The sequence below is a fragment of the Populus trichocarpa genome, chromosome 15, assembly GCF_000002775.5.
Source record: "Populus trichocarpa isolate Nisqually-1 chromosome 15, P.trichocarpa_v4.1, whole genome shotgun sequence".
NCBI lineage: Eukaryota > Viridiplantae > Streptophyta > Magnoliopsida > Malpighiales > Salicaceae > Populus > Populus trichocarpa.
This window is the reverse complement of record NC_037299.2, coordinates 12457169-12483113: the sequence shown is the minus strand read 5'-3', so window position 1 is coordinate 12483113 and position 25945 is coordinate 12457169. Positions and strand designations below refer to the sequence as shown.

The window sequence follows — 25945 nt, the reverse complement described above, 5'->3', positions numbered from 1 at the left end:
GGGTTTCATCGAGGGATGAACATGATCAGTATTATTACACAGGGAGCAGCACATCAGAGAATCACAAGCAGAATATAGTTTTCAATCACAAAGCAGAATATAGTTATCCATTAGCAAAGGCTCTAGCAAAGATGCAAGACAGATGTATTGAGAGATATCCTTGTTTACATGGCTCTGATGGCAGGATTCATGCTTTCATTATTATGATTATTACTATTATAGTTTTTAAAAACTAATTGAGTTTATTTGCAGTAAGATTTAAGTCAGATTTAAGTCAGGGTTAAAAAGGATTAACCTAAATCTAAACAGGTTAACCTTGATTTGTTTTTTTTTTTAAATATCAACACAGTATGCTTTAATCAGAAAATAAATATATGTTTTTCAAGAAAAAAGCCACTAGGTTTTTTATCTGAATTTTTCCTTGAATCAACCTGAATTTTTGATCAATTTAAACCGGGTCAATTGTTCTTTTATTTTTTTTAAAACCTGAACTGATCCAGACTTAAGTCAATTAGATCTTACGTTGATTTATCTGACCGATCTAAGTTTTACAGATAAGATTATTATATAATTATATAATTTTAAAACTTAATATAAATTAAATTAATATATATAATAATTATTATTTTTAATATGCAAGTTTGACACTTATATATATTAATAAAATAGATTGTTTTATTTTGTCTTCTTCATAATCATTTATACCTATATCAAATATAATTTTGTCTCCACGTCATCTATCACGAACAATGATGTGTTTAGTCCTTTTCTTTCTTGCAATGTTTGATCTTTTGACAATCTATTTTTGAAAATTTTTCTGGCCAGAATGATTTCTACGGCGACATATTTGGATTCCTTGCAGTTCATCCTATCACCGCTTTAGTCTCCCTCCACCATTTCAACAAGATACAACCAATAATTCCTCAGAAGAGTAGGTTGCGAGTCCTAGAAAAGCTCAGGGCTCCGGCCAAACTAGACCCTGCTGCACTCATGCAAAAATCCATTTGCCATGCCCAAAACACGAAATTGGAGTGTATATGTATCTTGGAGCTATGCAGTTCAGATATATCGGGGCATACTTTATCCACGAGAAATATAAATGATAGCCAGAAGGCCCAGAACCTTTTTCATTTGATACCTAACAGTTAATCCTGAAGGTTTCACATTCAGCAACCGACCTTACTACGAGCATGTATGTTTCACATTTGTGACTGGGAAATAGGCCGTCCTTTACAAATAGATCGAGTGGAGGTTCATAAGAGACCTAAACCTTACCTTACCTATGGGATGGGGTAAGAAAGTTCTATAACTATAGTTTTATTTGAGGTTCCTAAGAACTAATGTGACAAAGTTATAGTTCTGATTTTCCATTTGTGTTTTGAGTAGGCTCCTAGAAGAAACTGTTGCAGAACCTTACCCACAGAGAAAAAATGACACGTTGGAAGTTCAGGTAGCAGAATGCAGAGAAGATGATGAAGTCATTGAAGTTCGGTGACAGAGATTGAAGAGCTTGTTTTTTAATGTGCCTTGTGTAATTGATTAATTTTTTCCATCAGCATCTAGCATTGCAGATTTTGATGATAAAAAACTTGGGGCAGCGAAAGAAAGGGAGTTAGCTCATTTACGTGGATACCATGATTCAATTGTATAGGTCAGTATTTATTTTATTTTGGAAAACCTCAAAATTACCTTTTTCTACAGGAGCAAATCAGCTTCATTGATGAGATTGCATGCTTTCACTCAAAATGCTGGCAGAGGATATGAGTCTGTCTGATTTGTTTGCTTGTGATATGCTCTAGGCTACTGTGCCTCCTGGCCATGTTTCAGCAGTTGATATCGAATGATGTTCCTTTATGCTGTAAAAGTGATGTTTTATTAGCTTTTAGACAAGCTGTGGATGGTTAAGCAAGTTAGGTTTCATTGTGTTGGAATTGACCTTTGGATGCATGGCTACAGCTTCGTTAGGTATTGTGGTCTCTGGACCACAGCTGTGGCCCTTGGTGTTTTCTGTCGTTGTCTCATGGACAACGTCAAAGTTTTCCAAGGCATCACCAGGAGTTCTTCAGCTCTCTCTATTATTTGCTAGTTTCCTCTTGCACGAGTGCCACCGAACAAGTAATTCCCTCTGCAACTGAAGCAGCAATTTTCTAAGAATAATATTTATGCCTTCTACTAGTTAATCCCGTTTCACAATTTTGAATTACTTTATCTTCAATCATCGACCAAAGGCGGGTTATTACATTTTATAGTTTCATGACGTCCAAATTTGTTCTCGAGATATTAATTGATACATAACTAGAATCAACATGCAGGCAGATGTCCAAGCTCCCCAGCTACCATTGCGAAAAAAATAAAAAAACCACAGGAGATGGGATGACAAATAAATAGTATTGTTATTAATAGCATTCTGAGGACTTCAAAAATTTCTACAATCAGGAGGATGCATTAGCGTGCGATAACTCTCCTTGAGCAATCATGCCAGACCTAGGGACTAGAACAAGAAACAGAACCAACAGGGAACCCCAAAACATACAAGGAAAAATGAAATTGCAGAGATACAAAACTGAAAAAAACAGGGAAAATCCCTCCTCTCCTGCACAGATAGAGAGCTTCTGTACATTGAAATTGTTTGATTCAAATATCTGAAATTTGAAGCCTTTGTTAAGCCATCCTCTAAAATCATAATTAGGCTAGATGGGTAAATTTGTGTGGGAACAAAGAAAATTCTGAACCCACTTGATTCTGAAGATACACTCTGGCATTCAGAACTTGGTAAATGGAGTCTCTATAGCCAAAAAGGGAGTTGTCACTTGTCAGGTCACCCCTAATATACAGAACTGGGGTAGATACGACATTTTGCACCCATACAGGGTTGGAGTTAGTATGGCAAAGAAAACTACTCAGTCGGAACCGGATGGAGAGTGTATTCCATTTGGAGAGTCCTCTCCATTAGCCAAAGTGGAAGGGCTCCCACTATGGTGGTTCTCCTCATTGCCACTGGATCGAGGTTTACCCAACCTTGATCGAATATGAGTGCCCATGGGGAATGGTTCCTGCAAAGAAAAGAAAAAAATTGTTTTAGCGACCATTAAAAAAAAAAAAATGGTGAAACAATCAGTTATTGAAAAGCTAAAACGCTGAATAACACTGAAAATAGTCCTGAAAAATCAATCCTCTTTCATAAATTTTTGTGTACGAAAGTATGACTAGCCACAACTACATACTTAAAACTTGTAGTCCAGAGAGAGAAGATAACCAGTAGAAAAATCCTAATCACCAAACACCAGAGTTCGCAACAACTTCAACCTTCCTTGTATTCCTAATTTCTTTGGTATTTTTTATTCTCACAATGATGTGGGATTTATCATCTATGACATGCTTTCAGTTGATCCATTATTTTTCGCTTGTTTTTTGGGAAAAATAAAAATTCTACATTGGTTACTATCAGATGAACTAGTAGAAAATAAGTAGCAACATGCAATCATTTGGTTATTAGCCCTAATTAGATATATCACTTCAAAAAGATGCTTGAATCAGAGGCAGTATTATAGCATTCAAAAGATCTCTACCAGCTAATCTGGCAGCACCATTATTTAGGAAGTCATATACCAGAATCAGTATTCAGGAAGTATAACCATGATCAGAAGACATACAAAGAACAACCCAAGGTAGCCAATGATTAGACCTTTTGACAGGCCAACTGAATGTCAAAGTATCTTACCGGATCACCAGCATTGGGACCATCAGAATGAAAGAGTATAGGACGACAGCGTTTATCCTCATTCATCAAGCTTGAATTCTGGAAATGCGCAATAAGAGCAGTTTTTCCCTGAATACGAGCATATGCAAGAGATGCCACTTTCTCGCTGTTGAACTTCTCCCACTTTTTTCCATTGAATGCCTACAGAAGACGTGTTCAGCCTCTGTTAGCTTCTACATCTCACATGCATGAAGGAGAATTTCTTTCATACCAATGAACACAAATTACTATCATTCCACTCAAGCTAATAACACACCTTATGGAATGGAATGATCTGTTGAGGATCAATCATATTGATGAATGCATAGCCCACATTGCATTTGTTCTGTTAAATCATGTTGTAAATCTCAATTAGAGCTTAAAAACAGGAAAGCAATAAGTAATCTCATATACATGTGTGCATTGTGCACCATAATATTATATACTAAGGTTGATCCACCAGAAAATTCACTTGCCTTGAAGTCAATTGGCAAGTAAATAAAATCATAGGTTCCTCGACACTGCTCATCAATTGCAGCCAGAAGCATCTTTGAAGTATATCTACAAGAGACACCAAATAAAATGAGAAGACAAAAAAATATAAAGTGCAAAGAACACAGAAAATGCACCCAAGGGATCCAAATGCTGTCCCCAGTCTACTAACATGGTTGAATTAGATGGCCTGGACCAAAAACATCCTATTGGTCTGGTTGGGGTGTTCCCCACATGCTGTAAGGTTGCTGGCGGTTCCAATCAGAGAAATTGGAAACTAACTCAAAACATTACCAGCATGGATGGAAATCATGAAAAAACAAGCCATACGTAGCAAGTTTGCCACATCAACCAATAACCTTAGCCTTTAAGACATAATTATTTTATTTTATTTATTTATTTATTTATTTGGGGGGGGGGGGGGGATTCAGATCATGAAGGCAAACAGGAAAAAGGTTGGATGGGCAGGATTTTCACATACTTGTTTGGAATGTTCTTTATCATCAATGTGGTTCGGTTGTCATCGCCACGCAGTATGCAGTCAATGTCAAGTTCATATTGTTTCTTATCTGAATGATTCGAATTCGATTCAATTCTACGATGTGAGAAGTTCCGCACGCGCTCATTAGGAGAACCAAAAGAGGCTGGCATTGAAATCATTGGGTTCCTCCCAGGGAACATTTGGCACATCTGCGGAGAAGCGGGTAGGCCAGTGCCTTTAGTCATGTCCATACAACTTCCACCATGAGAGAAAATGTTGTGGGAGGCAATTTCCATTGGATGTGGTGGAGAGCTACCAGGAAAACCCACACTCCCAAGAGCACCCAAGTGAAAACTAGAAGCTTCAGGAGACTCCCCAGAAAATGTCTGCCGCCTATCCCATAGAGAAGGATTGACAGCTGGTGCAGATCCAATGTGATGGGGTGCAGGTGCAGAGTTCAGCATAACTGTATGTCCTCTAGGGAATCCAGGCATGTGTGGAACATGATGAGCGTGAACACCGTTGGCAAATGATGGTGAATTTGACCAAATCATGGCATTTGAAGGATGTTGTTGACCTGACTTGGAATTCTTCCATACATAATGATGCCCAGGAAGAGTGCAGCTTCCAGTTCCAGGAGATCCAAAAACTTGAAAAAGATCCCACACAATAATGAAAATAACAAAACAATCAGTAAATTAAAAATTGAGGAAGCTTTTATAACAAAGGTAAACTAGATTTGAACTTTTAAAGATAATAATAATAATAATAATAACTGGTTCAGTTAGCACATGGACCAACAGTACTTGCAGCAAAATGGGTTTTCTCCATTAACGCTTTTATAACAGAGTTAGAACACCATAATTATTCAATACGTCTGAAGCATTACTATAGCTGTTCTTTTATATTTATCTATGAATCGAGGACATATTTTCACATTTACAAGCCTGTCAATATCCAACTTTTAAAAATCGCCAAGCCATCTTCAAAATCAGGAATTTAAAATTCTCTCATCATAAAAAAATTCAGTTACTGATTTTCATCCCTCATTGAAAAGATAACAAGAAAAAGAAAGTATAAATGAAATGGTGCATGGCACATGATGATCATCTGAACTTACCCCCTCCATTAAGCTCCATCATGTGCCCGTTTGACCCTACCCCTCGAATATGTAAGCTGTTAATTCCTTCTGTCACTTTGGAAGTGAAACTGCTGGGCATGTCTCTGATAGTGCTTGGAGAGTTGTATGGAATAGTATTGGCAAAACTATCATGGTACTCTGGCAAGGAATGAGGATGAATACTTGGAATACATTTGTTGCCAAACTTCATTTCATCTATGGAGAATTGTTTAGCAGCACTTGCTGTCACTGGAGATGGTAAGTTGTTTGAAACACTAGAACTCCTGTGAAGTTCAGCGAATGCACCCAGCTGTGATGGGATTGCAGAATGTAAAACCTGAGAAGATCCATTAGCCATGTAGCTAGATGCTGATACTCCAGGAGAAAATGTGGCTGTGAAACATGTTTTCAGAGGATGAGAAAAAAAACTCCTTTAAGGAAAACAAGTTCAGCTCATTTAATTGAAACAAATTGTGTCAGACAAGATCCTACCCAATGGTCCAGATGATAAGTCGTTAAAGGGGCTCTGTAAGAGATTACGTTCAGCTTGCTCATGCTCAGGCTGTTGCATCAAGCTGCCAATAAAAAAAATTGAATAAATTATCAGCAGCGGATAAAGAGGGAGAAGAACAGTTGGAAATCTGCAAGCAGCATATCAAAGAAACTGAGAATCACCAATCCAAGTTCAAGCAGAAGAAAGATAGAAGCAAAGAGTTGAAAAGGACAAAAGGTAGCAAGCAATTTGGATTGTGCCTTCTTAAGACCACATGATAAATATTAGATCCACAAAGCCCCATTAGAAGTTAATTTCAATCTTAACAGGAAACTATGCTGTAGAAACTGTTACATGTGATGTGAAATACCTTCTAGTGCCCCCTGGGTGACTTGATTCAATCTTGATCTGCTTGCCAGCAACGTCACTCCTATTTAGTGCAGAAAGGGCTGCTTCTGCAGCCCTAATGTCATAGTACTCTACGAATTTGTGATGATGCTTATGTGGGGATTCACGGATCTGCAAACCACATACAAATAACAGTATGAAGCAGGAAATCTTTCATCTTTATGTAAAAACTGAAATAATACTCCGTAAACCAACTACCTCTTTAATCTCCCCATAAACACCAAATATTTGACGAAGCTCGTCAATTGTAACAGAAGAATCAAGGTTAAAGACCACTAGAGTGCCCTGGTTCATATCTTTCTCTGATGGATTGTCCTGATAGAATAAATAGCCAAAAAGAAACACCAAGCTAAAAAAGGTCAAATGAGCAGGTACAGCAATCAAATATGTACACAGAAATCAGACAAACAAACATAATCAAGCCCATAAGTTCAAGATAAAAATATAATACTGACGCACTTTTGGAATTGAATAATGTATGTCAAGATTCCTATGCTTCAATGGCTTATTTTGAAGTGCACTCATTGCATTTCGAGCTGCTCTTATATCATAATAAGAAATCATCACAAAGCCACGGTGCTTGCAGGCTGTATAGAGAGTTCGAATATCTCCATATTGCTGACAGAACAAAACACAAATGTCAGATGACATGCAAGATAAACTGGATGGACTAGCTGGTGCAAAAGTCAAATAAATTACTGCAGAATGTAGAATAATATGCACCTCAAAAAGAGCCTTCAATTCAGAAACTTCAACGTTGCTATTGATGTTTCTGACAAAAAGTGTTCTAGAAGGATGCCCAACAACAATTGAACCATTAGAGTCCCCTTGACCATTGGAAACTCCCCTGAGGAGACCGGAATTTCCTCGGGCCACATCCCCTTCTAATTCCATGCCTCCACCACTGCCGAACAGGTCAAAATCTTCCAGATCATCCAAGTTATTGATCTGAGCATCACGCCCAAATTCAGTAGTCACTCCAGAAAACAGGTTATCTTCAGTGGGGAGGAGATTTCCTATAGTTTTCGCCTCAAGTTCTTCAAGTGATTCAAAAGGCTCTTCTTCCTCATGGGAAGAAGTGATGGTCTTAGCAGGTTGATGAGATTGAATGTCATTTCTTGATGACCTCACTGCAAATATGCAGAGTGGATTTTGTCAAACTTATGGCAATTGGTAACTTTAAATCTTTTAGACAAGGCTGGAAGCAAGGAAAAAAAGAATCAACCGATAAAATGCATTGCTGAAAAGATATAAGATCACAAAATTTAAACATGTTCAAAGATTTATCCCAAAAAAATAGAGTTTGCAATTTACTTGTACATTCACTTGATGATAACAAGACATCCATTACAAAAGCTCTCCTCGACACATGATAAAAAAAACAATTAGATGTATGTTGTACAAAGGAGGCTTACACTTTCTACTGAATATTTCAGAAAATGAGCTCGAGAAGAGACTGCTTTCCCACTGGGTCCCACTGATATCAACCCTACTTCTCCCTGTACTATAGGATGCAGGTTGCATTGACAAACTTGACCAGGATTTTGGATGATGATCCATGGAACTCCATGCATGCTTGGATGTATTAGCACTTCCTTCACTAATGAGTGACTTCTCTTTTTGATCTCTGGCTAGAATTGACCGTGATAACTCCGCATGATGCATTAGAATTGGTCCACCTGGTGAAATTTTTTCCAAAGGAAAAGAAGCTACACAGTTGCCGCTGGGAATAGGTATCTTTCCATCCATTCCAACTGAGGGACAAGATTATACAACAATTAAAACAGAGATATCCTCCAGGCAAATCCGGTGAGAAATTAAATAGTTCCGAGAAACTTCACATGTTGTCCCAGAACACAACCAGGCAGATTCATTTAAAAGATTTGAACATACACGTCACTAAGATATTAATTAAGAATTGTTAGACACTGAAGCAGGAACACGATGCCAGTGATTACATTATGAAAACTTTCACTGTTGTTTCACAACACTGTAACAAGAACGGGAAACAAAGATTGAAAAAAAGATCTGAACCTGAGTGGAGTAAGATATAAATCTCCATATACAACAAACATGAAATCTAAACAGCAATAGAAATACCAGCGACAGGTATGGAAAGCTACTGATGATGTTAATTCAGTTTAAAATGACACAAATCATTCACTCAATGTATGTGCTCAAACATTCACTCCATTTGGAGCACTCCAATTCTCCAATGACTTGACTTTCACATAAAAAGGTCCAAGTTAAGCCATGTTAGCTACGACCCACTACAAAAGCCAACTCCATCGAAGGAGACTTTTAAAAAACACTAATTAGCAGATTGGAGTAGTTCAAAAGGCAAATAAATAAATGGCACCAACCTTGGTGATCAGGCATTACATTAGGCTTCCAAAACCCAATTTGTCTCTGTCCAATACAAATTGCAAACAAATTACTTAAATAACAAACAAAAAGATTATCACTGTACCACTTCTTTTAGGTACAATAAGGGCCACCAGGTCATAAACAGAAAGATAATACAAATACAGCACACGTTAATACAATGCAATCCCAAGGGTCACCAGATATATATATTTGAACTTACCTCAGCAGGAAAATGGATGTCATCGAAATAGTGGGAGGATGCAGCAGTACTACCCCTATGATCCATAACTTCAAACGGCATGGTGCAGCAGCAGCTTTAGAGACACCCAGAAACTCTCAACAAAAATCTCTTTTACTATCAAAATTGTTGGCTCTGTCCGCTGCTCATTGCTTGCCCTTCTTCTGTAGAGAACTCAAAAACGTCAAAAGTCAGTTTCTTCAAACAAAACAAACAGCTAAGAGACTTTGATATCTTTTAAATTGTTACAAAAAAGGAGGGGGGGAGGGGGGGGGGAGTTTAAAGCCCACATCATTTTAAATTATAAACAGTGGAAAACAGTTATCAAAATTAAAGATGCATGAACCCATAAAACAACTACTTGTTCAGTGAAACGAAAAGGTTGGTGCTTTCTTGTCAAGTTAGCAAACCCAAAAGAGATTATGCCAAAAAAAAAAAAAAAACACCTAGATGAAAATGACTCTTTTACATTCAGTATAGTCGTAAATATATATAAACAGTTGCTAACCCACCAACAACCAAATCATTAATGCAAATGCTTTGATTTCTGAAAACAGAATTATAATTATAATAACTTCCTAATTACTTTTAACTCAAAAATAAAATATTAAAACCTTAATGGCTTCGTAGAAAACAAAGGAGTGAATTTTCCCATTTTTAGAAAAATCAAAGACAGAAAGGAAATGTAACAGATCAAGCAAGAAGAAAAGGTAGCAAGCAAGCTCCAGTTTTGAAGGAATTGTAATTACTTAAAATTAACCATTTTTAAGACAAACTATCAAAAGCTAAAACACAAAAAAAGCTCAATTTTTTTAAAAAAAAATCCCTATCTGACCGACCTAAAGGAACTAAGAACAAAAAAAATTCAAACTTTGAAATTGATTATAAACTTAAACCTCAAAATTAAGCTAAAAAATCCCAATTTAAAAAAAAAAAACAGTAATCACTAAAAAAAAGTCCAATTCCTTATGACCAGAATTTGACCTAGTCTAATAAAACAGAAAAAACCCACCTTTCCAGAAAAACAAAAAGCTAAACCACCTTCATCATCTCCAATTTCCCTCTCTTTCCCTCTCTCCCCGAGAATTGTGAATATTACGAGGAGAAAAGAAGAAGAAGAGGAAGAAATACACAATTAAATAAGAAGGATCGAAGAGAGAGAGAACGAGAAAGAGAAAATGAAATTTCAATTTTGTGATCTACAAGAGACTCATTTTTCTTTTCTATTTCCCAGCACAAGCTTTTTGGAATGAAGAGAGAGAGAGAGATACAAATTAAGGGAAAGAAACAACAAAAAGGAAAGAAACAGAATATAATTTTGTTAAGACATAATTTGGAATCCGGGAGTAAAAGGAGTGAAAATTCCGGCGAGAATTGGTGGTCGCCGGTGACTCAGTGAGTTTTAGAGAGAGAAACAGACGAGTTGTTAGAGAGAGGGAAAGATGTTTGTTGAGGGAGGTTTGGTTTGAAATGAAGACAAGGCAGAAAAGAAACAGGCGGGTGTGGGTAAGTATAATGTAAGACTCTGATCTGATGGCAAGGATTTTCTTTTTCTTTTTTTCTTTTTTCTTTTTTATTTTTTCTTTTATGTGTGTGGATAACACGGAACGGATTAATGCAAGACTGGCATTGGACTTTGATTCTACTTTGATTCGGGGAATAAAAAGGGCATCTTTGGTTTGTGCCATGTAATTATGGTGACTTTGTGATTACAGTTGAATCGTATTTTAAAAACAAAAATAAATTTTATTAATTTAAAATTATTTTTATATTTTATTATTATTTTGATGCCTCAGTGTTAAAATTAAATTTTTCAAAAAAAATTATTTTAATTTATTTTCAAATAAAAACAATATCAACCATATTTTCAAATAAACTTTTAAATAGTATTTGTTTTTTAGTTCGCTGTGCTTTTAAAAAAAATTTAATTTTTTTATGTTTTAAATTAATTTTTTTAGTTTTTTTGGATTGTTTTGACTTTCTAAATATTATTTTAATATATTTTTAAATAAAAAATATTTTAAAAAATAATTATTATTACAATACTAAATATTACATTAACACCGTTATGTTGTAGGCATAGTTATTAATTGTTGTCTAGCTTATATGACTTATTGATTCAAGTTAGATTTTTTTTTTTCTAACTATATTAGAAGTGTATTTGATTAAGTGATCGAATCAAAACTTTGGTTAGGCATGATTAATTATTATTTTTTCTTTAATTTTATTAAAAATAATATTATTTTATTAGAAAAAACTTAATAAATTAGAGTTATTTTGCCATTTATGAATTTGACATACCCAGCTCACTATTTGAATCTTGAAGTGAATCATAAGTCAGATCGGGTCTTATAAACATGATAGGAGGTTTGACTATAGAAAAATCGTTTTGCGTGTATGGGAATTGTATTTATATTTAAGATTATAATTTTGAACTTTTTTATGATAAATTTCATAATATTTCTGTGATCGGAGTAAATATAATTCCTTATATATTTAATAATCTCAGTCGACTACTGCCGCTTTTTATTTTTAAGTTCTTACAATAATAGTATTAGGTTATTTTGAAGACAGTTATGGTAGCTTTGGTTTAAAGTATTTTTTATTTAAAATTATATTAAAATAATATTTTTTTATTTTTTAAAAATTATTTTTAATATTTTTATTTCAAAATAATTTTAAAATAATAAATTTAAAAAAACACTATTTGAATCGTATTTTTGTTTCTATAATTTGGTTGGAAGGGGAGTTATCCATACAGATGGTAAGAATTTTATTTTTTTTCTGGTGTAATTAAAGAGAAAGCATAATCACCTGGACAGCTGCTCAAGCCGGTTTGTTTGGCTACAACTACTACTAGCTAAGACAAAGGGTCGGGTGGCTGTGGCTTGGTGGCTCGATTAAGCTTTAATGGGTGCTGTTTGTTGATGCTTTGAAGTCACGGAAATGTTTAATGAGCTGGCTTGCCGCTATCATTATTCCAACTGTACATGATTTACCTCGAGATTAATGGTGTGTTTTGGAGATAGTTCTTTTTTTAAAATTTATTTTAATTTTTTTTTTAATTAAAATAAAAGTTGTGAGTGTATCTGGCTGGCAGTTATTTTGGTTCAAATAAATAAATAAATTTCTAAATTGAAGCCAGTTGTTTTCTAACTAAAAAAAAGGGATTATTTGGTTGGCAATAATTTATTGATTTCAACTCGTATTATCTATATTTTTTTAAAATAAAAGAATTGGCTATATTCTAATTTCCTCGAGGTCTGAATTTGATCTTAGAGAAACTCTCTGTCAGATCTCATCTTTATCTTTCTTTATTTCTTTCCTTTTTAGATTTCTGGATTATTTGTTGTTGTTCTTTTATTTTACGAATATTCTTTCATTACATGTGATATTTAAGTATTGAATCCATAGTTAATCAATGTAATGAAGGGAAGTTCACAAAAACAATTACAGCAACAGAAATAAAAGATGAACAAAAAAAATGCAATGGGGCTAAAAAGCCAGTTTAGGAGTGTGGTTGCGGTTGTTTTTTAAATGTTTTTCTTGCCGAAATACATCAAAATAATTTTTTTTATTTTTAAAAAATTATTTTTGAGATCAGCGCATCAAAACGATCCAAAATATATAAAAAAAATAAATTTTGAGAATGCGGTTTGCACCTCCAAGTGTGTGTTTAGTACGTGGTGAATATAGTTTTTCAGAAATGTTTTTAAATTAAAAATATATTATTTTTAAAAATATATATATTAATGGATCAAGACTATTTAAAAACACATCAAAATAAACATTAATTTAATATATTTTATAATAAAAAATATTTTAAAAATACTTTATAACACAAAAATAAACACCCACGGGATATTCAGGGAGACGGTGCCATTAAAATTCGGAGAGGTGCCCGGTCCAAAAATAATAAGAAGTTATCCACAGACAGTGTTTTCAAAAACTTTTTATCTATTTAAACTGTCTATTTCATGAGTAATTTATATATATATATATATAAAGATATTTTAAATTACAAATATGAGTTGAAAATCACGGTTTCATAGATAAATAAATAAATATATCAAAAATACTCTTGATCTGGGATCAAAGAGTTGAATATGCACGTAATAAATTATTCATGCTACTTGCATGTGTAAATGAACCGTCCCTTTATATACTGATTGGAAAATATAATTTATATTTATTGATATGATTTGTCTCCTTTAATAAACATTCTTAACTTCGCTGTTGCACAATATTATTATTATTATTATTATTATTATATTATTTTCATCTACACGAGGAATTCAGTCCATATCAAATGAGATGCAAATAGGTAAATGATTTCAGTCAAACCTGCCCAGATGGACAGAAAATTGAAAATCAGCTTGCTACCATTTCCTTTACTTTGTTTTTTCATGTATGAAGTCAATATTTAATAATGTGACAGTGATTATTTAAAAATATATTAAAATAATATTTTTTATTTTTAAAAAATTATTTTTAATATTACTATATAAAAAAAACTAATTTAAAAAATCATAAAATATAAATTAGACCAACCTCAATCAAGCTAGAAATACACACGATTGACGACACGGCAAGGTAGTGAACAGTGAGTCATAATCTTCCTCGAGTATAAGGGTTCGACACGTGTGAAGACAACCATGCAATTAAGAAATTTGGGGAGTTTGGTATTAGGTGGTTATGAAATTGAAGGCGAGAAAATGATACCAAAACACTTGTGAACAGTAAAGTGCCCCTGATATTTCTCATGGTTGACTAAGGAAGTGTATACAAATACGGTAGTTGTTATTTTTAAAATATTTTTTTATTTAAAAATATATTAAAATATTTTTTATTTTTAAAAAATTTATTTTTTATCTTAGTACATTAAAACAATAAAAAATATAAATTTTAAATAATAAAAAATATAAATTTTAATAAAATATAGTGTGGAGTGCAGTTACAAACTGTCAAAGAACCTTTTCAACCTAGAAGTTTAAGTTGTTAGGTGAGGTTTCGAGATATGATTTATATTATTTTTTAACACACTTTCTCAGGTGAAAACCATGTGGACTTGAAACTTGTACAGATCTACATTATATTGTACTTAATTGTTTATTAAATAAATGAGTAATGTGAGATTTTAACTTGTGACCACTTGATCATCAATGTTCTAATATTATGTTAAAGAATTATCTTAATTTAAAATTTAAAATTATTAAATAAAATTTTAAAACATAATTTGTATTACTCTATAATAAAAGATAACTTTAAAATGAGTGTATGCGCATGAAATATTTTGGATTTAAAACAAATCTGTCTGCTGATGTGTTGATGCAGTCTATAGAGAAAATAAAGAAATGGTCTCGAATTTTAATATATTTTAAAAATAATTTTTTTTTAATATATTTACAAACATAAAACAATTTAAAATGTAACTGATAAGCACTACCGATGTCTTTTTATCCCACTCCTTATCTATTCCAACATATATTAATTTATTTGATTTTTTTATGTAATATTAATAAAAAAATATAATGGGAATGCTGCCGCTTGGCTTTTGTGTGGAGAGGAGACACCAAAACCAAACTCACCGGCACCTTTTTCTGACATGTACCAATCTAGATGCCCTATTGGCCAATCCCTTTTATTTATTATCAGGAAAATCCTCCCCTAATAGATGCCTTAATCATTTCATGTCGACTAACCACCACAATATTTTATTTTCTTCTGTAAAATGACTCGATCATACTCTTACCGCGCGGAGAGCTGTCTTGCAAGATTTTCCTTAATTCCATCCATGCAATTGATGCTCTGCCCAAACCATTCATTATTTGTCCCTGTCCTGAATTTAGCTAAACCAGTAACTTTCTTGCATTTTGCTTACCTTTAATCAACTCGAGTAATTGCTGTTTAAATCCATATAATAACATTTTAATCTCAATGCCGACATGTCCCATCATTATTGGTAGCTCAAATTTAATATAATAATTTTGATATTAATATATTAAAAACATTAAAAAATACTAAAAAAATATTAATTTAATATATTTTTCATGATAAATATATGTTTAAAATATATCTGAACACGATTTGGGATAAAAAATAATAGGTAATATGACATCACATTTTTCATTCATTGTTTTTTTTTATTTGAGAAAACCCCACTTTCCGGAAAGCGCACTTTGTGGACTCAGGTGAACGAGTACAACCCTGGCTGTTCCAGGTTCTTACAAGAGGTGCACGTTCTAACTCGAACTCGAGATTTATTGTACAAATCTCAAGTCATTTTTCATCCGTTATCTTTCCTGGGGACTTCATTCACTGTATTCTTTAAAGGGGGAAGGGAAAGAGTGCTTGGCATGATATTAGATTTGGCTTCTCGCATAATTATCTACTAATGACTATTTCTTGACGTGTCAAACCATCTATCTAATCACCACCAAACTGTAAGCAAAACAATAACATGGATCATGTGAAGATGTTGTTTGCTCGAAAAGGAAAGAACATAGACAAAGCCAAGCCATCGAAGCCAAGCAAGTGAGAAGGAAAGAGACCGAGTCGTTGTCATTGCCTCATTGAGGCAATGGACCTCTGGAGGCAAGAATTTTGAAAGATGGTTTCTGCGTAAAGGATTAGAAAAGCATTTATTCCTAGTGCTGTTCTCGAGGATTCCATGTGTTATCTTTTCATTGGTCGAGTTATCAAAAGCTGCAATAGAACTTGAAGTACCTTCTTTTGTTTTTATTAAGGAAAAGGATCATAGCCACTTTTACTTTTTCTTCTACTCCTGTAGCTTTTTTATTTTTATTTTTATTTTTTATATTAAATTAAAAATCATTTTTTTTTTAAATCGTTTACGAACATTACTAAAGATTACTTTCGTGCTTGAATTTGTTAGAAAATAATATAAATTATATATTAAAATTTAATTTAACAACTTAAGCTATTGTGTTGAGATGATTTTTTGACATGGTATCAGAGTCTTGATGATTAAACGATCACGAGTTCGAATCTCATCATCTCTATTTATTTGATAAAAATTAAACACAAGATAATATAGATCCGTGCAAGTTTCAAGCTCAAAATACTTTCAATTGAGGGGGTGTGTTATATAATAATATAAAGCATATCTTGAAACATTATCTAACAGCTTAAGTATTGAGTTGAGATGATTTTTTGACATGATTATTTTATTTTTATTTTTTGAACTTATTTTTGCATGAAATGGAAAAGTTTTTAACTCCTACAAGGACATTTCTTGCCGGAAAAGAAAATTGATTTCAAGATTTTTGATGGGGTGGCAATTCCAAGCTCTCAATTTGACGCAACTTGGAAATAATTAAGGTCCACGTTTTCGATATCTTATAAATTATATAATTAAAAAGATTTTTAATTTCAAGAGAGCATGATTATTTAATTGACTATTCAATCTCCAGAGCTTGAACGCAAATGTGGAAGCAATCTAGTAGGTAGGGAGATCGGGACATTAAAAACAAAATATAAGGTTTAATGTATTTGATGAAGCATAAGAGATCATTTTCCAGATCAATTTTCAAGAAACGAGCTCCTATCCACCAGATTTTCAAGGGGATTCTTGATAATTTGATGAAGCCCCACTTACAGTGAGGATATATTAATAAATTCAAGTTATTGGATGAAAATTGGATTTCGAAATCTGCCAGGTGTCTTGAGTTGCCACGTGGTTACATGTATTTAGAGCCTGCCTAAATTAGATGGAGCTGGACTGGTCCCACTCCCATCTGCCTCCTAATTCAAGAGACTGTAGTGTAGCAAGACGGATTACCTATATTTTTTTCTGGCAAGATTTACAATTTTTCTCTACAGGTTGGCAAATCCCTGTGTACGTGTACAATTTAATGATTGTACTGAAGCTCCAAACTTTTTATCCAAAACACTAGCGTGGGTGAAGTTTTAGCACTAGTGTTTTAAACCCTGATCTAGTTTAATAATTGAATTATTCAGATTAATTTTAAATTTTTATAAATTAAAATGATATCATTTTGATAAAAAATAAAAAAATAGTTAATTGGTTGCAACTAGATTTTTGATCTGGTCAGCCGTGTTTTTAATTACTTTTATTTTTTTATAAATCCGGTCCTGTTTTAGTCTTGGATCAACCGATAAAATTATTTTTTTAATTTATTTTGATATATTGATATTAAAAATAATTTTTAAAATATAAAAAATATATTATTTTAATATACTGAACGATGATTCTCTGTCCTGAAAAAAAGAAAAAAGAAAAAAGGCTAAGAAAACCGAAAAAGAAAAGAGGATAAAGGCTTGAAAACCATGCGGTATTTGCTTGATGCTTAAGGAGAACGTTGTGTGCCGGAGACAAATCAAACCTGTCAGTACATTTAAAGGGAACAATGAAAGATGAAAAGGAGCAAAAATACAAAGAAAAACTGCAATAAAGCGTGGCCCGGCAGGAAATAAAGATGCAGTGGATGTTGTTTTTTTAAATATTTTTTATTTAAAAATATAATAGTATATAAAAAATAGTATGAAAATATATAAAAAAATAATTCAAAGCAAGAAAGAAATAAAAACATTCAAAATTTTATTTTAAATGAATCAGAAAAATATCAATCTTGTCGTGTGGGTACCAAAAGGAGTAAAAAACATGAATAAATCCGATGAAAAGCAAGCGCATATCAGGTTTGAGAAATTCAATGGGCATGACATAATGTGCTAAAATACACACCCATTATGGAAGAACACATTGTCTTTACGTGGCTACACGAGGCAGGCAGGGTCATACCGTGACGCAGCAGCTTCTAGTAAACTTCCGATAAATCGGACGGTTGCAATGAAAGCGAAAGAGAGGGGAGGGGGGGGAGAGAAACGGTTGAAGGCAAAAAGGTTCACGAGTTAATGGTGGTTTCCTGGCCCTTGGATCTACAGCTAGCTAGCTTGCTCCATCTTGTTGCCTTGCATGCATGAAAGTGACACAGGAATGGGCATTGATCATGGAGGGGAGTGAATCATTGAGGCAAGAAGAAACGTCATGTTTTCGTAGGATTTGTTTTTGTTTGGAATTATATTTAAAAGTATTTTTAATTTAGAAATGTATTAAAATAATATTTTTCTTATTTATTAAATTTATTCTTCACATCAATAAATTAAAATAATTAAACAAAAAATTTATTTATTTTTTAAAACATGTGGCCAACAACGAAAACAAACACGGCAAATGTGCCTTGATCTATTATTTTATTTTTCTCAATTATTTGAAATTGCTAAAATGTAAATAATTTATTCAAAACTCAGCCAATAAAATATCCTTCAATTATCAACTAAATAAATTAAAAAAATATATATGTTATCATACCATATCCCAATCCCAATGGAGTTCTATATACTATAGTTAATGCCTATTTATGAGACTTGTCAGCCTATCTTATCCAACTTCAGGGGCAAAGGAAAAGAAAAGAAAAGAAAGAAAAGGAGATTCATGTGAGGAGGTGAGCGAGAGGCTGAAAAGAGTATGGACCACAGCCAGTATTGCTTTTATTTAGCGTACTTTGGGTCATAAATTGGGTTTGGCTATAACTTAATTACAAGGCTTTATTCGAAATTTTGTTTTAGTATAGTGGGCCTGGAGCTTGTACTTGAACGTCCAGCACAAAAAGGTGAAACAGAAGCCTGAACACGAAGGCTCTGATTAGCAGCAGCTTTTTAACTTCCGTTTTAAAGAAAATCCCTTTTTGCTTGGTGTGCTATTTATTAATATTTTATTAATATTTTTAAATTATGTTGATGTATTGATATTAAAGTAAATTTTAAAAAATAAAAAAATATTATTTTAATTTATTTATAAATAAAAAAATACTTTAAAAATCAATCGCAATGATAACTGTGTAATAATATTTTATCATGCAAAAAAGAAATGGACTTATGCAGTGGCGGAGGGAGAGGGGGCTGGCAGGAGCTGGGGCCCTGCAAGAAAATGCCCCTCCCTTATAAATATTTATAATTTTAATAAAAATAGCTGAATTTTTTTCTTTGCCTCTCTAATTTATAATTTGGCCCCTCCTAACTATTTTTTCTTGCTCCGCCCCTGGACTTATGAATATTAAAGAATAGGAGTAGATTAAATGGTATGATTATTTGATTTTTTTATACAAAAATATGATTGAAACAAAGCACACCATACATGCATGCATTAATAGCTTTCTAAAAGAAATTCTAGGTTTAAAAAAACTATAAACTATATATATATATATATATATATATATTTTTTTTTTCAGCAAGACTTAAAATTACAGTGTGTGATAACTAAATAAATGCTTTTAATAAAAAAAATTAAAAAATTAGGTTTTTTTGGGGTTTTTCATGCTCCAGCATTGCTGGGATCTCCGTGTAAAGTTGTAAACAACATTTAACCAAAGCTCACATGGGCGCCAACTTGATAGGGATCGGACAAGAGGTTCCATTACCATAGCTCACTGCTCGCACTTTGACAGTGTCCAAGCACACCTTGTCCATGTGGCTGTAGTCTGTAAATGATGATGGAGATTCAGTGACGGGGGCCCGAAGTCAACAGAGACAACTTCTCAACTGTTCCTTTTGTGTTGTGTAATGAAAAAAAGAGGAGAGAGAAATTCTTGTATCATGATTGGTCGGGTAAGAAGAGAAACTAGTGACCCGGCCCCACTTCATTTTCATGCGCGTGTAAAGTAGCCAATAGCTAAACAATTTCGATAATGTTTGGAATGATGATAGCAATTTAGTTTTTAAAGTGGTTTTTTTTTCAGAAATATATAAATATTTTTTTTAAAATTTATTTTTAATATTAGTATGTTAAAATAATTAAAAATTTTAATTTTTTTTAAAAGTACAGTTTAAATTAAAAAAAACACACTCTACAACTTGTCCCCATTTCCAGTAAATTAATGGTTAAACCCTAGGTTTTGAGCGCAGTTTTAACTTAATTTTTTATTTTGAAAAACTTATAATTTAATCTCTTAACTCTTGCTGGTCATTGTCTTGTCAGATCATTGACTGTTTTTTTTTTTTTTTCTCATATCTAAAATTTAAAATTTAATGATATAAAATCAGTATTTATTTTATAAAATCAAAGGTTAACAAGAGTCCAGGATTAACATATATATATATATATATATATATATATATATATATATATATATATTTTCAAACATGAAGGGCTGAGTTATATCTTAGTTTAAAATTCAAGTATTAAGTATTAATTTACTCCTTCGTTTTACAATTCGTGTGTGTATACACAAGTGGAACAAGAAATTGTCCTTACCGTGATTAAGGTTAGAGTAGCGGGTTGGGTGAGTTACATGTTGGATGAGAGTTCATTCAAGTTTTGTTTTTTTTTAAAACAAAAAACATGACACAATGTTATTTTTATTTAAGTTTCTTTTTTTAATATATAAATATAACCCGAAATGATATATTTTTTTAAATAGCATTATTTATTATAAAAATTTAAGTTTTTTTTATTAATTTAACTCCAGTCAAGCCCGAGGGAGTTGCTAAAATGACCGGTTAGGCTAGCGGGGTCATATAACACTGTTCGTGAGAGGGGACGCTAAATTCATTCCATTGTGATTCTTATAATCCGTTAATCATTAATTTTGTAACTGTACGAAGAAAATAAAAAATCCTAGCAATATTTTGATCGAATACAGTATTTGAAACTGAACACTGAAAGCGAAATCTCTCTCTCTCTCTCTCTCTCTCTGCTCTGACTCTTCTGCAATTGCTACTGGACTAGCTTAAAGATTCTGCAAAAAGTATGCTATGACCCTCCCTCACAAATTACGTCATCCATCTACCTTTGGTTTAATTTCAAAGTTTTTGTTTTGTAATGTAAAAGTCTGCTAACTTAAGTGCATTTTTTGAAAACGAGGGCTTGAAAATGAATTCCCGCCTTTGTCGTTGGAGTTAGTGAAAAGCAAGACTCAAGAAAAAAAGAAAGAAATTTGCAAATTTAACTGCACAATCATTGCCCTTTTTACACGTTTCTCAAAGGCTAGCTAAAGAAAAAAATAAAATGGAAATGAGCCAGTAGCTGGTTGGTCAGTGGTCAGTGGTCAGTGGCCAGTGGTTAGAGGACCAATTCAATGTAGAAATTAGAATATTCCCTGGTAATGGTCGTTTTCTTGGCTTTGTATGATGATAAATGACATGACCCCTCAGCCTCGTAACCAAAGATTAGATTTTTAGGCATCTTCACGAGGAAATTTTGGGGTGTCCTTGCCCATGGAAGACAGAGAGTGCATGGCATGGACACCCAAGTAATGTCTGGCAAGCCAGATTATTTCGGGATGGGCACAGCCCACTGTGAGTGCGAGCAACAATATGGGCTTTTGCTCATGAATAGAGAGGGCCGATCGTTCAATTCTATCCAATATCTTTTGAGTAATTGGTGTTTCTTGCAATAATACAAGTCTCTTGTCAGAATAAAAGAATGTTTGATGTTTAAATTAATAAAAATATAGAAGGAAAAAAAATGCATGAGGATGCAAAGAAAGTGAGAGAGAATGTATATATGAGTATTCTTGTAAGCGTTTGGCCGACTCCATAAAACAAAATCAGAAACTTCGAAAAATTTCCCATGTAATATTTTGGAACAGGGTCGAGCTTCACATTAAAAAGGAGGAAATTGATTCAATATTGGAGGTCAGCTGTGGCCACATCTCAACACCACAGCAGCAGGCAGATACAATCAACTGAGAATAATGATTGCCGCGCGCGGACTATAGATAAAGACCAGAATCAGCGGTCTTTTTGGAGACTTCTTTTTGCTTAGTTTGGTTTTCCACCTGGGAAGTCAGCAAAAGGATGTGAGACGGTATATATGCAAATCTGACATGACATTCTTGTAAAATAAAATGTTAATCATATCTTGTCCATCCATGTAGAGAGTTATAATAAGCATATAGACAGTGCAAGCAAAGTAGAAAACGAGTAGTGAAAAGCACTTGAAGTGGAGGAGTATTTGGTAACAGCAGCAAGTAGAGGGAGGATCATTAGAAATTTCATCATATTGCAAAGAGCTTGAACAATTAACATTACATCCAGTCCTAATTATAGAAATCATCTTTCTGTGTACATACAATTACAATGCACTAGACATGATTCTCCCAAAAATCGAGATGTGCAATTGTTAAATATCAGGAATATTTACAGCACTTGTAGTGGCTTTATCTTCCTTTTTTGATGTTTTCCTCCGCTTTCTCTCAGATTGGGGCTCTTTTTCTTTCAGATCATTGCAAAATGACCTCAATAAGGCGGTAAGATGTTCATTTCTGTGAGCTGAAACCAAGACAAAATAAATGCAGAACATTAGAATGAGGATACTAATGATTTTTTCTCACATTTTAAACGGAAAAAAGGGACACCTTTCCTTCTCACTGTATTTGAGATCTTTTGGCAGAAGTGTGAGAAAAGAGCAAAAATACCACTTGCATCATAATAATAATTGCTAGAAGATTCATAGCAAGTATACGTAAATCCAATATTAAAAGTACTCGAACAACAAAAGAGAAAAAAAACAGAAAACAACAACAATGTCATTCTTTTTCATAGACTAACAGCACAGTCAAGCCCGAGGAGTCACAAAACTCACCAGAAAGTATGACATCTTCCATGTTGACAGATTTACGACCGGCATGCTGTGCAAATGCCTCAAGTTCCTTCGCAAGTTGTTCTGATTTTCAAAAGAGCACCCACTTCATTAGTTTAATCAAGATTTATCTAACAATGAACAAATAAAACTTCTCCATCAGCTTAGAATTTTTTCCAAGGAAGCATCATAAGGAATTGTATTCATAAAATGCATAATTCTGCTTAGGAACGATTGTTTATTAGTGGTTTTTCCTTATGGCAAGTTCCATTACGAATCAGTTAGTAGAGTTTGACCTGCCACTGAAGAATTATACAAGGAATTAGAAGACAATATGCAATGAGCAGCATTAAACCTCCCAACTCAGTTAGTTAACATCACAAGAATGCACGGTTACTCGTCAGCTTGACCAAGCCTCTGTCAAACTAAGCTCAAAAGAATCAGGTAGAAGGATGCCTGTTCCCCATAAGTGTGCAACCATCATTTCATAGTTGCACCAACAAAAATCAGCATTAACTCGGTCCATGCTAGTGCAGGTATGACCCAAAGAGGAACGTAATCATCAGACATATTACAGTACAGTGTGCTAAATGACAGTGTTGGGGATGATGCACTGCGGTAAATAAATCACCATAAAATCAGCTTTGTCACATATGCATAATAATCAGCTATTCTGTCAAGTTTGGTGCAATGCTTGGATTGAACAAACACTGGGGAACTTGATGGCTCTGACAAAACCAAGTACTGTACATCTAGCTAAATTTAAAAATGCATCGCTGTAAAGACATACCATACCATACTCAAAACATTGCTTAAATTCTGCTAACTGCATGGGCTAAAGATTTGCAGGTCTTGTGAAATGCTAATAAATCAGAAACACACCAATATGAACTGTTCTCAAATGGATAGCAATAGAAACAAGCCCTACAAAACTAAGCAATAGAAATTGGGTGCAACTTTAGTCTGTTACCTGTATAATTAAGGGCCAAATCAGCAATGCAAGAAGTTATTGGTTCAGATATCTCCACGCCATTTTTCTTAGCTGCTCAAAGGGCATGTTCACAACCGTTAAAACTGGACTAAGAAATAAAACCCATTTAATACATAAGCAACCAAGCAGCAGTGCAAAGAGTGTCGCGTTGACAAACTGAACCTTCATTCTCGGCAATGGATATGGCTGAGAGTCTAAATCGGTCTTGAAGAATATCGCTCACGGAATCATCTTCTTCTCTTTCTACCTCGTTTCCATTCCCCCCTTCCATGCTAAACTTCGGAATTACTACAAAATGTGCAAAAGTTAAAAACTTCTAACAATGACCAAAGAGTTCTAAACACACAAGACACCCAATCAAGCAGCAAAATTCTGAAAAAAACCTTCAATAGCAAGATTACAGGAATGTATCAAATGTGTTAGTTTCAAACAATAAATAATGACCTTCTACAATGAACTTTTACGAACAGATTGACTACATTACTCACAATATATGATATGACCCACGCGAAACAACAGTTACCAAAAAGATTCTAAATTCAGGAAACACCCAATAAAAAATACCAAGTCACCAAAATCCAATTCATCACTTTTTGAAGAAAATTTTTAAAAAAGATAATGAAATGGGTTAATATCACTCCAAATAACCTATAAAAATTCTTCTTTGAGGACTTCTTACAAACACATTACGTACATTATCAATAACATACGATGCATTTGAGACGTCAAGAGTATAAACTGACTAACCTTGACGTTGATAGAAAAACCACGATACTTGTGATTATTTGAGTGACTTTAAACCCTAATTAGTTGCAGAGAGAAGAGAGGGGGATGGGAGATCCTTGAGACAGGGAGGGAGGGAGGGAGGGAGGGAGTTGGGGGCTGCCTTTCTCCTTTTAACGGTTTCCCCTTGGTATTAGTTAATTCAGTTGATGACCTGGACTACTTCACAAGCCATGTCATCAGCTTCATCGGGTTATGTAAAAGTTAATTACAATTTACCTCCTCGATATTTTCATATTTTGTCAAATAACTACTTGTACTTTACATTTGTTTTCATTTAAGTACCCGAGTTTTAATGAAGAAGTATTTGACATTTTAAAATTGAGTAGATTTAAAGGACCTGTTAATGGGAAAAAATGATTAATTAATCACTTGAAGTTTGAGGTAAGTTTTTTAATTTTTAATTAACCATTTGACGTTTTAGTATTTTTTTTAAATTATTCCTTGAGATTTGGGATATTTTAGCACCTAACTTTTTTTTTTTTTTTAAAAAAATAGAATTCTTGCACACGAGAATGTAGCCACTGGTTAACAGTGCTCTTCAATTCCTCAATTTTGAAGATTTAGATGGTTACCTGATCGGGAAAAAAAGAAAAAAAGATAATTTTATTTTAATTTTTTTTTTGTTGAGTGTATGTTCTTTCACAGCATATGAGAAAAAAAGAAGAGAAAGAAGAAATATAGCTTATTTAAAGTTTAATCAATATTAAGATAAAACAGTAAAGTCATTAAAGAAAATCTTTTGAAATTAAGAAGATATATGGAGCCATAATTATTCTCTAAACATTCCAAGATAGAAAAATCAATTTTCCATCATCCAATATTCACCCTTCTCACTCTCAAGCAATTAAAGGGTGAGAGAGTGTTAGCGATTAAAATTGAGAGTGTTTTACATTTTAAAATATTTTTTACTCGAAAATATATTAAAATAATATATTTTTTTTATTTTTTAAAATTATTTTTTACACTACTATATTAAAACGACCCGAAAACATAAAAAAATAATTATAAATAAAATAAATTCAACTTCTAACTAAAAACAGGTTAAACCATCCAGCCAAACACACCTAAGGCAGAGCTCACTTCAAGACTACACCATTGATACCCTACTTTCACATAAATTACCAAAAAAAAATTGTGCAATTGAAAAAGGTTTAAATTAAGAAGTTCATTTTGGCATTTGCGTTGGCATCTTGATTATAAAGTTCATTT

At 33.3% G+C, this 25945-nt stretch overlaps 2 protein-coding genes and 1 long non-coding RNA gene across 5 annotated transcripts; 1 reads left to right on the top strand and 2 right to left on the bottom strand.

Annotated features, from left to right (window-relative positions):
* Positions 1-757: 757 nt before the first annotated feature.
* LOC7456647 (uncharacterized) lies at positions 758-2180 on the top strand. The gene is made up of 2 exons (XR_002977992.2): positions 758-1292; positions 1387-2180. It is a non-coding gene; the product is annotated as an uncharacterized LOC7456647 (long non-coding RNA).
* Positions 2181-2374: 194 nt separating this feature from the next.
* On the bottom strand, positions 2375-10850 carry LOC7456646 (protein MEI2-like 1). 2 transcript variants are annotated; one of them, XM_024586196.2, is made up of 15 exons: positions 10351-10850; positions 9321-9502; positions 9097-9142; positions 8149-8487; positions 7457-7863; positions 7193-7351; positions 6932-7048; positions 6696-6844; positions 6325-6407; positions 5833-6225; positions 4713-5361; positions 4216-4300; positions 4017-4085; positions 3722-3901; positions 2375-3053 (listed from the first exon to the last, which is right to left on the bottom strand). In XM_024586196.2, exons 2-15 carry the CDS (start codon positions 9399-9401, stop codon positions 2901-2903), a joined length of 2910 nt encoding a protein of 969 aa, XP_024441964.1. In that variant the 5' UTR covers positions 9402-9502; positions 10351-10850; the 3' UTR covers positions 2375-2900. The 2 variants fall into 2 exon arrangements, with proteins under 2 accessions (XP_024441964.1, XP_024441965.1); XM_024586197.2 differs by lacking the exons at positions 9097-9142; positions 10351-10850 and having other exon boundaries at positions 9321-9470.
* An 11004-nt stretch (positions 10851-21854) lies between these two features.
* Positions 21855-24961, bottom strand: LOC7457580 (protein MHF1 homolog). Of its 2 annotated transcripts, none has more exons than XR_002978118.2 (6): positions 24698-24957; positions 24113-24238; positions 23930-24001; positions 22963-23043; positions 22451-22649; positions 21855-22156 (listed from the first exon to the last, which is right to left on the bottom strand). XR_002978118.2 is itself a non-coding variant. In XM_024586419.2 (6 exons), exons 2-6 carry the CDS (start codon positions 24219-24221, stop codon positions 22091-22093), a joined length of 456 nt encoding a protein of 151 aa, XP_024442187.2. In that variant the 5' UTR covers positions 24222-24238; positions 24698-24961; the 3' UTR covers positions 21855-22090. The 2 variants fall into 2 exon arrangements, 1 of the variants encoding a protein (XP_024442187.2); XM_024586419.2 differs by having other exon boundaries at positions 22522-22649; positions 24698-24961.
* Between the last annotated feature and the right edge of the window lie 984 nt (positions 24962-25945).

What these genes read in the sequence shown, in the direction of transcription:
- LOC7456646 (XM_024586196.2), bottom strand. Translation starts at nt 9,401, where the DNA reads ATGCCGTTTGAAGTTATGGATCATAGGGGTAGTACTGCTGCATCCTCC. An exon ending in AATTGAAGGCTCTTTTTGAG is followed by an intron (nt 7,352 to 7,456) that starts GTGCATATTATT and finishes TTGTTCTGTCAG; the next exon opens with CAATATGGAGATATTCGAAC. An exon ending in TTTATGGGGAGATTAAAGAG is followed by an intron (nt 6,845 to 6,931) that starts GTAGTTGGTTTA and finishes TGTGGTTTGCAG; the next exon opens with ATCCGTGAATCCCCACATAA.
- LOC7457580 (XM_024586419.2), bottom strand. Translation starts at nt 24,221, where the DNA reads ATGGAAGGGGGGAATGGAAACGAGGTAGAAAGAGAAGAAGATGATTCC. An exon ending in ATCCATTGCCGAGAATGAAG is followed by an intron (nt 24,002 to 24,112) that starts GTTCAGTTTGTC and finishes CCCTTTGAGCAG; the next exon opens with CTAAGAAAAATGGCGTGGAG. An exon ending in ATAAAGCCACTACAAGTGCT is followed by an intron (nt 22,157 to 22,521) that starts GTAAATATTCCT and finishes CTGACTTCCCAG; the next exon opens with GTGGAAAACCAAACTAAGCA.